Source organism: Gobio gobio, assembly GCF_949357685.1.
Source record: "Gobio gobio genome assembly, chromosome: 14".
NCBI lineage: Eukaryota > Metazoa > Chordata > Actinopteri > Cypriniformes > Gobionidae > Gobio > Gobio gobio.
In genome coordinates this window covers 11,059,211-11,073,944 of record NC_137107.1, presented here as the reverse complement: position 1 = coordinate 11,073,944, position 14,734 = coordinate 11,059,211, and the positions used below count along the sequence as shown (strand labels likewise).

The following is a 14,734-nucleotide window of genomic DNA, read 5'->3' as shown; positions in this document are numbered from 1 at the left end:
ATAAAGCTTGGAAGAGCCAGGACATATTTTAATATAACTCTAAAAGAAGAATGTCATATACACTTAGGATGGCTTGAGGGTGAGTTAACCATGGGGTAGTTTTCACTTTTGGATGAACTAACCCTTTAATGTTCATTTCAAAAATGACTAATACATTATTAAAATCAAAAGTTGTATCGAGTGGGGTAGCATTTGCAGTTCATTGCAGTTCTTTCCAGCAGCTGATTCCACCCTAAAGCTCTTATATTTACGCACTAATCCAAAATGCACTTTCGTTCACACCTCAAAGGGTCTGATCTCCATCCGACACAGCTTGGCATCAGTAGATGTGTTAGTGTGTGCAGGACTGGCAGCGCTCTAGGCCATGGGGGTTGCACGCTGGACATCGCAGCTCTCTGATTGACTCATTGAAGCGGTTGGCCAGCATGGACAGTTTGCTTCCATGACAGAGGGAGCACGGCGCACAACCTGATCCTCCGCACTGTTCACATGAGACTGCTTCCTGCTGCACAAACAAAAAAAGTAAACAAACTGCATACCCGCATGGTGCACAAACAAGCAAAATGATAAAGCCCAGTGCATTCTACATTACAAGCTTGCAGCTTGTTGCTCTTTCATGCTTTAAAGATATATATTTTGTTCATCATTTACTCATGTGCATGTACTTCCTTCTTCTGCAGAACAAAAAATACAATATTTTGAAGAACCCTGGGACCCAAACAATATTGGACCCAAATTGATTGTCATTGTATGGGTAAAAAAATTGTAAATTTTGTGTGAACTATGAAGCCTCGTGAAGCCTCATGTCGTTCCAAACCCATAAGACCTTCGTTCATCTTTTTAGTACACAAATGAAGATATATTTGATGAAATCCGAGAGCTTTCTGAACCAGCCATTGGCAGCAATTTAATTAACACTTTCAAGGTCCAAAAAGTTAGTAAAGACATCGTTAAAATAGTCCATGTGACTGCAGTGGTTCAACCTTAATGATATGAAGCATCGAGAATACTTTTTGTGCGCAACAAAACAAACAAAAATAAAGACTTTATTCAACAATTTGTTCTCGTCTGTATCACGGGTGTGTGCAGGCAGGAAGACTAATGCTGCCTTTACGTGCTTCAAGTTTACTAGGTAAAAATTGCACATGAACGCCCTCTGATGTCGTGGTTATCACTGCGAAGCTCGGAAATAATTTTGATACCCAAATTCCAGGGATGGCCGTGTCATAAACTTTAAACATGGTGGTGGGGGAGAACTACTGCTGCGGCAGGTGTGGTTTTATTAGTTTTTTCCCCATAACAGCTAGGTCGTCTTGTCTTGACATGAATGTAGTGCATATTTACCCACATGTACGAGTAATCATTTGAAGCATATTGTATGTTTGATACACAGCGAAAATAGCCTGCATTTGACTGAAATTACAGAATCGGCAGAAAGCAGACTATCTGGAATGTTTATATGGTTGTCAGTGCATGGGACACTACATATGATGTTGGTTTTAATCAGATTTTAGGTAGTAGGCAAGAATAAACCTGGTTTCCATCATGATTCCTGTTCATTCCAACAACAAAGCACTTGAATGCAACAAGCTCGTAATCACGATTTCTAAAGTGGAAATTAGGAAATCTCCGATAGCACGTGAAGGCAGCATAAAGCCCTATTCGGACGGTAATTGTTTCTGACGTGGAAGATGGTGATTTATTCGCACGGTGAAGGAGCGAGTTTGGTGATCCTGCGCAAAAATAAGAAGATATATAGACGCACTTTATAGTTAAAATAGTTTTCTGTCTTGTATTTTATCACAAAATAAAGGATGTAAACACAAAACCTCATCTTCAAGCACTATTTACAAAACCTCAGACTGAAACTTTCGCCTCAAAACAATTGTACCTGTGTTCAAAATCAAACACCGCTCTCAAATCATAAACAAAGTAATCAAAATGATATAGGGGAGCGCGGGGCACAACCTAACGCGGGGTTAGTTGTAACACGCATGTTTTAACCCTTTCCACACATGCCAGAATGACGAAACTTAGTGTATTTACTAGTTGCCATATCAACATTATTTCGAGAAAAAATAGTGCCAAAATTAAAAAATCTCTGGAAGATATTACTGAACATAAATACTGAAGTAAATTTCTTACTTAAGTTTAGTTTTCATCTCTGTTTTCTGTGCTTATTTGAAATAAGACAAATCCGATATTATTGTAATCTTATATCTGTTATTTAACAGTTGAGATCATTCTTTAATGCTGATCTAACCAGCAGAAGACACGAGCCGCGATTTAAATCCCAGTTGCGCAGGTGGGGTGTGTTGTAAAACTGCGTTACAATGAGCCCCTATTAGAAATACGCCATTATACTCTATACTTTTATGAATTCTTTTGAGAAACCATGAGAAAAGGGTGAATAATGACTGAGAGTTCATGTTCAGAAATGCTTAATTATTATTATGTTTTGAACTATGCTGTTTAGCTGTATTTAGCGATGTGTTTGTTGTCAAAAATTAGTATATTTTTAATGATCAAAAAATGCCATTATTGTATTTTATTGACAAAATATTTTAGTTTGTCTTGGATATTTTTTTTGATTATATCAGATAACATTTTAAGCTGTCATTTGGTCATGTTACATTGTGCCCCACCTATGGGGCATGTTGTCACATTTCACTTCCATTCTTTCGGGGTAAATCAAGAAAAAAGTATACACTGTATTAATGAAACAAAACCACATAATTGTACTAGACATATGTGCAATTAATGTGGGAAAAAATAAATACTCTGAACCCCAAGTGGATTTACACAAACTGAGGAAGTCAAAAAGTGCTAGGTTGTGCCACGTTCTCCCCTACACTATAAAGTAGTCAGTAAACAATACACCAAAAAAATTGAAAACACATTGTTCAAAACATATAGTTCTCAGGGAGAAGTACATTTTTAATCTCAAAACAATTTCAATATTTTCCGTCATTGTCTTAGTCATGAAAACATGTTCTATCATAGTAGATCAACATTTATCAGAAATTACTACTCTGCTTTGCTCTTTGCATTTTTTTGTTCTTCCTCATCCTCTTCCTCTTTCTTGCCCTCCTCCTCCTCTTCCTCCTCGTCACCCACCTCGCATACACACTCGTCCTCGTCCTTTCATATTGTTTCTTCTATCCATTCCACTTTCAACAACCTGTTTGCTCTCTGAACTGGCTTATATTGGTTGTGTCACATCATTTGAAACAGGTTAAATCAATTTTGAGTGGTTGCGTTCAATCAATGACATTTGTTGTTTATTTGTATTTGATTTTTGCCACTTGTGTTTACCAGTACACTCTCCGAAAAAAAGGTACAGTGGAGGTACAATTTTGTTCCTTGAAGAACAAAACGTATAAATGTACCTTTAAAGGTACACAATGGGTCCTTAGGGTACAATTAAACCATTGGCAGGCAAGTTCGGTCCTAGTGAATCGCTGTCCTGCAGAGTTTGGCTCCAACCCTGAAAGATATCTATAGAAGCTCTTATTGAGAATTAACAGAGGTTTAGATGTTGGTTTTATTGAAAATGTGGTGACCATTATGGTGATCAGTGTTTCCTTTAGTTGGGCAGCTTGACTCTTAGATTTTTATGCGAGTTTGTGGTTTTTGTTACAGTTTTAACAAAACACAAAATCTTTTCAAATCAAAAGAAGCCATAAACAAAAATTGTCATGAAGAAAAATGGTTGACTAAACTCATCACTGACAAAAAATATCAATAAATAATATTCACCAGCAATACTTTCTTGCCACAGATCAGACATTCTGAATTTTGATTTTTAAATAATTCTAGGGAGAAAAAAGTTTAGACGCACACAGATATCAAGAATCAGCATATGAATCTCAACAATGGTGACATACTTAATGCTGCAATGCATGCTGGGAGCCATGAGTTTTATACTGTGGTGGCTTAGTAGGGTTGGAGCTAAACTCTGCAGGACATCAGCTCTCTAGGACCGAACTTGCCTACCCCTGAATTAGAGGTACAAAAATGTACCCTTAAGGGTACCACCCCAGTGACGGCCACTTGTAGAAAGGTACAATTTTGTACTCTTTTTTTTTTTTTGAGAGTGTATGGATGACGTGTGTTAGCGTGGAGGATGTATTTTGAGAATGAGAATGTGTTTAGAGTTTTGCTGAAAAGTCTAAGTGAGATCTGCAAATTGTGAAATGGTTTAAACAGACTGCACAATTAGCTAAAGGAGTTCAGGCAACTGAGAACTTTATTCAGCCAATGGGTTTTAGTGTTTTAGCAATTGAGAAAAACTGTAAGACAGCCTCTTATTTACATGAGGTAAACATCAAGCAGCTTGGTTATTTTAACATATATAATTGCTGCCGTAATAACGGCCCATTTCAAATGTTTACGTGCTTTTCTTCGTTTTATTTTTTTAAGTGGTGATGAAATATATTGCTCTTGTAAATACTCTTGACAGCATTTCAGTAATAAAAGACTAGATCTTTAAAATGCATCCAAATTACAGCGAAGTGCAGCCGTACGGTGCTCTGCAGAGGTCAAAAAGGATATAAACATTGAATTTTTATGTGATCTCTTCTTGAAAACTCAGAGATGTGGATTCGGACGGAAATTAAATTACCACACGACCTTGGTGTTAGTCTAAAAACAGTAGGTAATTCGGCCAGGGATTTTTACGAGGGTGGTGGGAGAAAAACACTGACATTCTGAATTCAGACAGCAGTAAAATCACTGACTAGCCCCTGACAATGGTGAAAATACCTTATGACTGTTCCCAAATGTAGTTTAATTATAAATACTCTGCAGACAGGTAATAGCACAACACAACTTAGCATGATGGTGACCGGACAAGGAGCGCAGGGGATGAAACAACTTAAGTAGCAACACAAACGAGGATGAATTAACACACAGCTGACACATATGAACTAATAATGATGGTCACTATGGTGACAGACGAGTGGTGGGAATCGGAACAACGGTGACGAATGAAAACAAACTGATAGTCCATGAACAAAACTAAACAGAATGGTAACAATCTGTGTCAGACTCCTACACAGTTTACGTTGGCCAGCTCCTGTGTGAGCATTACACGCATGCGTTGTGTTGTTCACCAGAACAGCATTGGCCAATGGTAAGCCACCATTCTGCCGTAGAACTCGGAAGTGCTGCACTGTATTTACTATGTCAACAGCGTAGGAGTCTTGACACAGGCGAGAAGAAATTGTTGAATAAAGTCATTATTTTTGTTTTTTGCACACAAAAGGTATTCTCGTCACCTCATAACATTAAGGTTGAATCATTGCAGTCAAATGGACGATTTTAACAATGTCTTTACTACCTTTCTGGATCTTGAAAGTGTTAATTATGTTGCTGTCTATGGAAGGGTCAGAGAGCTCTCGGATTTCATGAATGAAGGTCTTACGGGTTTGGAACGACATGAGGGTGAGGAATTAATGACAGAATTTAAATTTTTGGGTGAACTAACCCTTTAAAGCACATGTGATTATAATTGTAACTGTAGTGTGTTATTTGTACAAAATTGCAACTTAATTATTATAAATGTGTAATTACAAATTTTTTTAACTAAATGACAAAGAAGTTTCAACAGAAATTACATTATATTTTAGTTTTTAACATAAATGCTTGTCAGTATGTTCGACAGTTAGCCATATTTCAAAATAAGTACATATAAAATAACTTTTAAATATGTATACTTAAGTCCTACTAAAAAGCGCATGCAATTAAAGGGGCTATATGCAACTTTTTCCCCAAAATAAACGTAACAATAGCTTTTTTATTTTACCATTTATGACTCAAACATCTCCTGATGAGCATACTGACACCTTGTCCGCTCACAGTGGGTGCACCTATAAGTCTGTATCCTATTTTTCCTATTTTCTGGCGGGTCGTCTTTTCCCGCGCTGTCTGCGGATGTGACGTCATCACCGCTGCGAGAGCGAGCAGAAAATGAGAGCAGTTCTGTTTTTTGGCCACAGGTGTCAGTCGCGAGTTTAAATTTCAGAAAAACGCATATAGCCCCTTTAAGTAACTGAAAACATATTCAGTTCACACTTAAGTGCATTATTTTAGAGAATCTTTTCATCTTATTATATCTTGCTGAATGATAGAAACGTTTGAAGGTAACTCTATCGCCCCGTGGAGTACTAAGGTTTATTTTTGGTCCTGATGTACATATTTAACACAATGCTGCAGTGGGTGTAGCTTGTGTCTTAGTATTATACTACATTTTGATAGACAGAACAGAAAGACTGAGTAGAGAGAAAGATTTGAAAGAGAAATATTCAAGGATTCATGTCATGGTTCATTATTTTCAATGGTGTTTCAGAAAAAGAGTCATTATTCATGACAAATTGTGTTTCAGCAGCAGATAACATTGTGCAAATGTCTTAATCATTTCTTTGTGAATGTGAATTTTATGAGTTATAAAAGTACAATGCAGCTCTGATCAACTACAAAAAAAAAATAGCGCAGCCACTGTTACAAACAGATGAGTGAACAAAGTGTTAAAAGCAGTGTTCAGACAATGGTCTTCATAGCATATGCTTTTAACACATTGTTCAGACTCTATGTACAATCAAAATAGCTACTATATAATAACGTGTTGATATCATAAGTGATGTTTTGTTCCCAAGTCTCTATGGTACACTGTAAACCCCAAAAAATGAGGTAATCAGTTACATCATATTTTTTTAGTTATGATGTTCCCAATTTTAAGTAAGCAGAACTATCAATTTTTGAGTTTGTAGTAGTCATGCATGTTAATTGCTCCTAACTTGAAGTACTGAGTTAGCAAACTCATTCATTTTGATAGCAATTAACTTAAAATGTTTAGTTAATTAACTTTTTATTTTAAGTTCTTGCAAATCAAATTAGTTATTTACTGTACTGTAAAACCTAATAAGTTGTCAGAACTCAAAAAAGTTGAATGAGATATTTTTTTAATTAAAGAGGGCAAAGCATGCTGGGAAATAAAAAATCCCAGCCCAGTTTCAGTTAAACTTAAGTTAGTCTTAATTAAATGAAATTAGTTCATACAACTCAAAACAATGAAACAGTTCAGTTTACTTGAAATATGTCAGTCATGTGAACTCAAAAGAAAAAGAAAGTTCTAAATACACATAACAGTTAATTTAACTGAACTAATTTGTTTAATTTAAGTTTATCATACTCAAACCAATTAAAGAGATTGTCCACCCTAAAATGAAAATTTTATTAATCTATGAGAGTAAAAAAAACTTTTGGATTTGTCTGTGCATGTTTTTTTTTAGGCCATTAGGGCATTTTTTTTCATTAGAGCATTAGGGTTTACAGTGTATTGTCTGACAAATTATTGACAGATTTGTTTTGTCTTATTACTTAAAATAAAGTAATAGAATACCTCTCCTCAATATGTCCATCAAAGTAGTCCATCATCAGAGTCAAAGTAGTTAATAGTTAGGGTTAACAGTTTGTCCAAATCCCAAACCATAAGTATAAGCAACCATGGCATGAGCAGACTAACTACAGTCTGTCTAGTAGAACAGAGTTTTTGAGTCACGAGTATTTACAGTCTACTGAACTTCAGACTGTCTATACCTTTTGTTCAATCATTACGTCTGGTTCCTCTGCATGGGAACGTGTTGTTCTATGTCTCCCTTTGCTCCGGGACTCACGTCCTGGTGAGCTTTCTTTTCTTTCCTGGTTGCGGTGAGGACTCCTTCCAGACTCTCTCCTTCTGTGAGGAGCTCGGATAATCTTCAGGTTGCTGGTGTAGATAATAATCTTTCCAAAATCTAATACGGGTGCCTGTGAAAACAAGCACAGAATCACTAAGCAGAAGATTCCAAAAAGTACCATGATACTACAGAAGTTTTTTGAACATGTAGTATAATACTACAAAGATAGCCTTTGAAATGACTTGAAAAAGTAGACACTTAAATGTTTATGAAGATATATTGCTCATGTCTTTGTGGCGAGTATTCTCTGAGTTTTGTTTCAATTTTGAGGCGTGCTCCAGAAAAAAGTTCACGGAGACCGAGACGGCAGAAAGCACACCCTGTTTGTTTTCTTTATTTTTCAAACGCACAACATTTTGTTTTGATTGTATGTGGACATATACAAAAGTACCTTTTCAAATGATACATTGCTTTTATCTGTATGACCACAAATTATGCAGTATTTTAAGTCAGTTTTGCAGCTATTGCGTTTGTCGACCCCGAGGGTTAAATAACATGGTACATGAATATGGTATATAATTCAGTACCAAACTACCATGGTATTAACAGTACTTTTTTTCATAGGATATAGTTCATGTAGTCTCATATGGTTCAAATTTCCATCATAGTGTTTATTACTATGTAATTACAAAGTAAGTACTGCTTAATACTAATGGACAACTTACTGTATTATTCTGTGTATCTACTTTTAAAAAAACGCAATGTTCTTGTCACAGCACTTGCATAATTGTATTTAATTCAATTTCTCTAGTGCCACCAACTGTCCAAAGTTTCACGTTTACACTAATAACTTTTGAACCGTAGGGACTAGAAACAGAATTACTGTTTTCCTCTAATTCCTTGATTTGAGTTCAAACGCTCCCAAACCCAACCATTCTCAAATAACGTGCGAACACATTCGACAAAAAGCATGCAAAATTGTTGCGAGGCTATATCTCCACAGCACTTTAGAGTATTGAGAGATTGAGTCTTGGTACATCATCACAAGCATGACCAGACCATGACCATTCTTCTACATGCAGCGTTTCACCACAGCGCAACCTACTGCCAGGAGATATGAAAAAGCTATTTTTGCTTATTGTCATGATTCACCAGTGAGAGTGCCCCTGATTACCACCAGAGGGCACTTCACCCCGGACTGTCACTTCATCAAGGACTACATCTCCCATAATCCTTTGCCCGGACTCATCAGCACTCATTGATTACATCCACCTGTGTCTCATTACCCTGTTTACCTCACCCTATATAAGCCTGGTTATCTCATTCATTCATTGCGAAGTCTTGTTTGTTGTAACACTGCATTTCTGAGCATTCTCCCTGGTTCCTTGTCTCTTGGTCTTGGATTACTTGCCTGTTCTGTGGATTAACCTTTTGCCTGTCTCTCCTGCTTTGTTTGTCTGTTTGGACTGCTTGCCTGTGTATTACCGTTTGCCTGTTTTTCTCTCGGAGCAGTCCGTTACACTTATACACTGAACAAAACACTTTTGTTTTAGCCCCTATTTTTCATGAGCTGAACTCAAAGATCTAAGACTTTTTCTATGTACACAAAAGGCCTATTTCTCTCAAATATTGTTCACAAATCTGTCTAAATCTGTGTTAGTGAGCACTTCTTCTTTGCCGAGATAATCCATCCACCTCACAGGTGTGGCATATCAAGATGCTGATTAGACAGCATGATTATTGCACAGGTGTGCCTTAGGTTGGCCACTCTAAAATGTGTCCGGGGGTCCACGACCATCACCTCATGTTGCAGCATGATAATGCACAGCCCCATGTTGCAAGGATCTATACACAATTCCTGGAAGCTGAAAACATCCCAGTTCTTGCATGGCCAGCATACTCACCGGACCCATTGAGCATGTTTGGGATGCTCTGGATCAGCGTACAAAATTCCCTGAGTCATACCGATAACAATGGTACCAGTGATGTCATATTCGGTCAAACTTGCTGTCCGCCATGTTGATTTTTTTTTTTTTTAAACCTACTTTTCCAAATTCCTCGTTGGTTCTGTGTAAACGTGAAACTTTGGACAGTTGGTGGCGCTAAAGAAATTGAATTAAATACAATTATGCAAGAGCTGTGACAAGAACATTGCGTTTTTTTAAAAGTAGATACACAGAATAATACAGTAAAAGTTCCATTAGTATTAAGCATTACTTACTTTGTAATTACATAGTAATAAACACTATGATGGAAATTTGAACCATATGAGACTACATGAAATCTCTAATAACTATCAAATCTAATCAAATCTCTCTAATAACACATCAACAAATTTGATGGCATGGTTGCAAGGCTGATTCTAAGGCTGTAACTCTGCAATGCTTTGGCATATTGACACCTATTGGTCTAAAGTAAAGCAAGTTAATCATATTACAGTGATTGGAGTTGTGATTGTTCAGCCATTTTAACTACAATAATCTAAAAACGTCTTTAATGACTTATTGTTGCAGTTTTTCTGAAGCTCCCAGCCATGCTTGCATGTCTCATTGTTCCTTTCTGTGCTTGGCCCCATTAATTGCTGCTTGCAGCTATATTATACTCTGGATCTATTTGACTTTAATGGACTTTTTGGAAGTCAAGAGAAAAAGAAAACCACTGGGAGAGAGATGGGGAATAGGATTAGGACATGACGCAGGCCAGACTGAAACCTGTGTCCCTATAGGCCAACTGCCCTTTATGCATCATGAGTCTGTGCACCACCCACTGTACCATGACTGGTTTTTAAAATTGTGAACCACTGATAAATTGGATTAGATTAAATGTCGGGGATCAGGGATCTTGTGATGAAGAATAAGATAAAGATCCTGTCAGGTTTTTTGACATGTTGACATGCAAGGGAAGATCTTTGGCAGTTTAGTCTTTCAACAGCATGTCACAGTTGACATTTTAATGAAAATGTAAGATTTATAGAACTATGCAAAAAAGCAAGTTAGCTTTCAGTCTTACTTAAGATCCACATTGTTTAAGTTTGTTCAGTCTATATATTTGAATGATGTTCTTTTCTTTTTCAGATTTGAGGCAGAGAAACAAAACAGTTCACAATGGAAAGCTGAGAATGTCCGTGCGGATGGGATGTAATTGCATGCCTATGTTTAGAAGCTGTGTTGGAGTCTGGGTATATTATTAGATCTGGGAACTATGAATTAGTAACAGTGTGGCATAAAAACTGAGGGCAGGAAATGTTTCACAGCATTCATTTTTCAGTGCCAGAATCAAACTAACTAAACATAATGAGGAGGACAATAACACACATTGTGTTTCGCCTACAACAATTGAGCAATTGCTAAACTTAGTTGCCCAACTTAGTTACCGTTGCCAGATTTAACGAATGTCCCATAGGAATGAAATGATGATTACTGTGAACAGGGCAATTTTCAAATTGGGAAAAAGTTTTATAGATAATATTCTTGGGTTGAAATGACATTGAAAGGAAAGCATTTATTAATTTTAAAGAAACTGTTAAATTACACAGTAACATGATTAAAGTAGCAGAGACTGCAAATCAGAATCAGAACATTTCCTCACATTTCTACAACACATTTCGTTGGGGTGTTTGCAGAGATTTAGGAAATAGTATTAGTTAAAATACTTGAAAATGTGAATATTATACTTCTCCTAAAAGCACTGCTACAGCCTATTTTACCTAAATGTGCGTTCCGTGTCAGATTGTCTGTTTTTGTTTTGGTCTGTGTGATCCCGCCCACTGCAAATTTACCTAATGGTATTTTGACCCTTTGGGTTACCAGTTGGTGAAGAACGGCGTATTGTAGCCATGAAAGGCAGCAAACAAACTGGGTGAGAAATCGCAGATTCTACAAGGCCTAAAAAAAACTTGGCAATAAAAACACTGCAAACGAATACATTAGCTGATCAACTTACAATGAAAGGCTCGTCTCTTTCCTATGTTAGTTGTGTTCATTCCAGTTGCATGTCCTCAATCTGGAAACCCGCGTGAGCGTTGAGTCTTTCCAATATTTCGATATTTTAATACAGTACCTATTTCAAGCGCTAGCTATCAATTTAACATACTGCACCTTTAACTCTTTAGTTACTATCACACTACAGTGAATCAATATGAATAAACATTAATTATCAACATTAACTAACCTTAGAGCAAATTTATGTTTTCTTACTGATGTTAATTTGGGAATTAAGTTAACACAGAGTTTAATCTACATATATTATGCAGGCGATTCTGTAATTTTATGTTTAGAACTATCCAAACAGCCAGATCCTACACAGACTGGACATAACTGGACACTGAGGTTTTGGTTGGTTTATGAGAAGATTAACAAAGGGCTGTAAATGGTCAAAACGATTTGCGCTGCAAACCATTGTGTTTATAAGTAAGGCAATGCATTAAAATAATATGGTAAGAAATAACAGTTACATACACTATATTGCCAGAAGTTTTGGGATGCCTGCCTTTACATGCTAATGAATTTTAATGACATCCCATTCTTAATCTGTAGGGTTTAATATGGAGTCGGCCCATCCTTTGCAGCTATAACAGCATCAACTCTTCTAGAAAGGCTTCCCACAAGCTTTAGGAGTGTGTTTATGGGAATTTCTGACCGTTCTTCTAGAAGCGCATTTGGGAGGTCAGACACTGATATTGGACGAGAAGGCCTGGCTCACAGTCTTCAATTTAATTAATCCCAAAGGTGTTCTATCAGGATGAGGTCAGGACTCTGTGCAGGCCAGTGAAGTTCCTCCTCAACAAACTCACTCATCCATGTCTTTATGGACCGACGCTTTGTGCACTGGAGCGCTGTCATGTTGGAACAGGAAGGAGCCGTCCCCAAACTGTTACCACAAAGTTGAGAGCATGAAATTGTCCAAAATGTCTTGGTATGCTGAAACATTAAGAGTTCCTTTCACTGGAACTAAGGGGCCAAGCCCAACCCATAAAAATAACCCCACACCATATTCCCCCCTCCACCAAACTTTACACTTGGCACAATGCAGTCAGGCAAGTACCGTTCTCCTGGCAACAGCCAAACCCAGACTTGTCCATCGGATTGCCAGACAGAGAAGCGTGATTCGTCACTCCAGAGTTTCTGTTGTTCACAATTGCTTCCACTTTGTTATAATACTTCTAACAGTTGACCGTGGAATATTTAGTAGTGAGGAATTATCACGAATGCACTTATTGCATAGATGGCAACCTACCACAGTACCACGCTTGAGTTCACTGAGCTCCAGAGAGCGACCCATTCTTTCACAAATGTTTTGTAGAAGCGTCTGCATGCCTAGTGCTTGATTTTATACACATTTGGACATGGAAGTGATTGGAACGCCTGAATTCAATGATTGGGAGGAGTGTCCCAATACTTTTGCTAATATAATGTATATTGGAGGGGTGTCCCAATACAGTCAAGACTGCAATATAGTGTGTGTGTGTGTGTGTGTGTGTGTGTGTGTGTGTGTGTGTGTGTGTGTGTGTGTGTGTGTGTGTGTGTGTGTGTGTGTGTGTGTGTGTGTGTGTGTGTGTGTGTGTGTGTGTGTGTGTGTGTGTGTGTGTGTGTGTGTGTGTGTGTGCAGTGAATACATTTTTATTATCAAAATTAATGTTATGTCAAACTACTTTGTTTTCTTTTCAATAATTGAATTAATTTTATGATTTTTTTTTGTGACATCAGGACAGTATCTTTCTGACATTTTTTACTTTATGCCCACCCCCAAAAATAGCTAAGAGAATTTTATAAACACAAATGTTGCTTGCAATTATGCATAATTTACTAAGTAAGTACATGTAACATATGTAACAAGAAGACTGTATAATAAAGTGTTACCGGAATTGCATTTTAAGGTTCTGGTATTACAGAGCAAATATTCAAATAATACTGAGTAATATTGGTTAACTACATTCCTTTAGGGTTGTTTTTTTGGTTAGGGTTTGGTTTAGGGTTAGTTACTTGTAATTATGCATAATTTACTGCTATTATTATAGTAAGTACATGTACTGTGTGTAACAACATCACCTCAAATTAAGTAAAATAACAGTTGTTTTTAGTGCAGATTTCTTACTTTATTATCCTGTGGAAGATCACAGGCCAGGGAATTGCATCCCGTCACTCCTCGATAGACATTTATCCTCTGGGCAATCAGGCCTGTCGGAGGGAAGAAACTCTGGTCCTGTATGTCTTCTAAGCCACACAGATGTCCCATCTCCATCTTGTTGTGGATGAAGCTGTGCGGGTACTGCTCCTCTGGACTATCCAGCTCCTGTCCATCTTCATACACGTGCTTCAGGACCCGGCCACTGTATGAAGAGGCCAGCTTGAACCTCACCTTTTTGGGCTTGCCCTCAATCAAGGTGCCTGGTTGCTCATGGAGCTCCTCCATAGTCCCTCTCATGTGAAATTCCCAATGGTCTTGTAAAGAACAGGAGGAAGAACTGTGGAAGATAAGTATTTAGGAAAGACTGGGGCAGTCCAGCTGCTTTCCATAGTCCTGATGAATTATTGAGCAGGGGATCTTGTGCACAACAGGAGAGCTGGAAATTGAGACCTAATGCGTTCATCAAATAATGATGGTTGAAGGAGAGAAGCAGGTGTAATTTGCTTATGCATCACCTATAATGAACGTCAATATACATTTCATATGAAACCTCTACTATTACAAATGTTGAGAGCAATACCTTTGTGGGTGCACTTAGTAATTCCTCATCAGTATAAAGATTTACACCTAAATCTAAGTACTAAAAAGGTACTAAAAATATATTAAATCATCATATGAAGTTATATCAATAACCTAATTAAAAGTTTTTTTTACACAGACAGAACAGAACTGCACCCTGAATTGTGTATAATATTACAGTTTTGTTGTATTTAGAATTAATTTACTTATTCAGTTGTTACTGTTGAGATGTAGATAACTACAGTACTTTGGTAACACTTTAGTTTAGGGTCCAATTCTCACTATTAAAGTTTCTTATTAGTATATTACTATGATATTGGATGTTTATTAGTACTTATAAAGCACATATT

At 37.2% G+C, this 14,734-nt stretch overlaps 1 protein-coding gene across 1 annotated transcript; it reads right to left on the bottom strand.

Moving 5' to 3' along the window:
• Window positions 1-331: 331 nt before the first annotated feature.
• Window positions 332-14,090, bottom strand: grxcr2 (glutaredoxin and cysteine rich domain containing 2; the record flags this gene model as incomplete). Its single annotated transcript, XM_079835895.1, has 3 exons — window positions 332-505; window positions 7,600-7,809; window positions 13,773-14,090. 3 exons carry the CDS (start codon window positions 14,088-14,090, stop codon window positions 332-334), a joined length of 702 nt encoding a protein of 233 aa, XP_079692021.1.
• Between the last annotated feature and the right edge of the window lie 644 nt (window positions 14,091-14,734).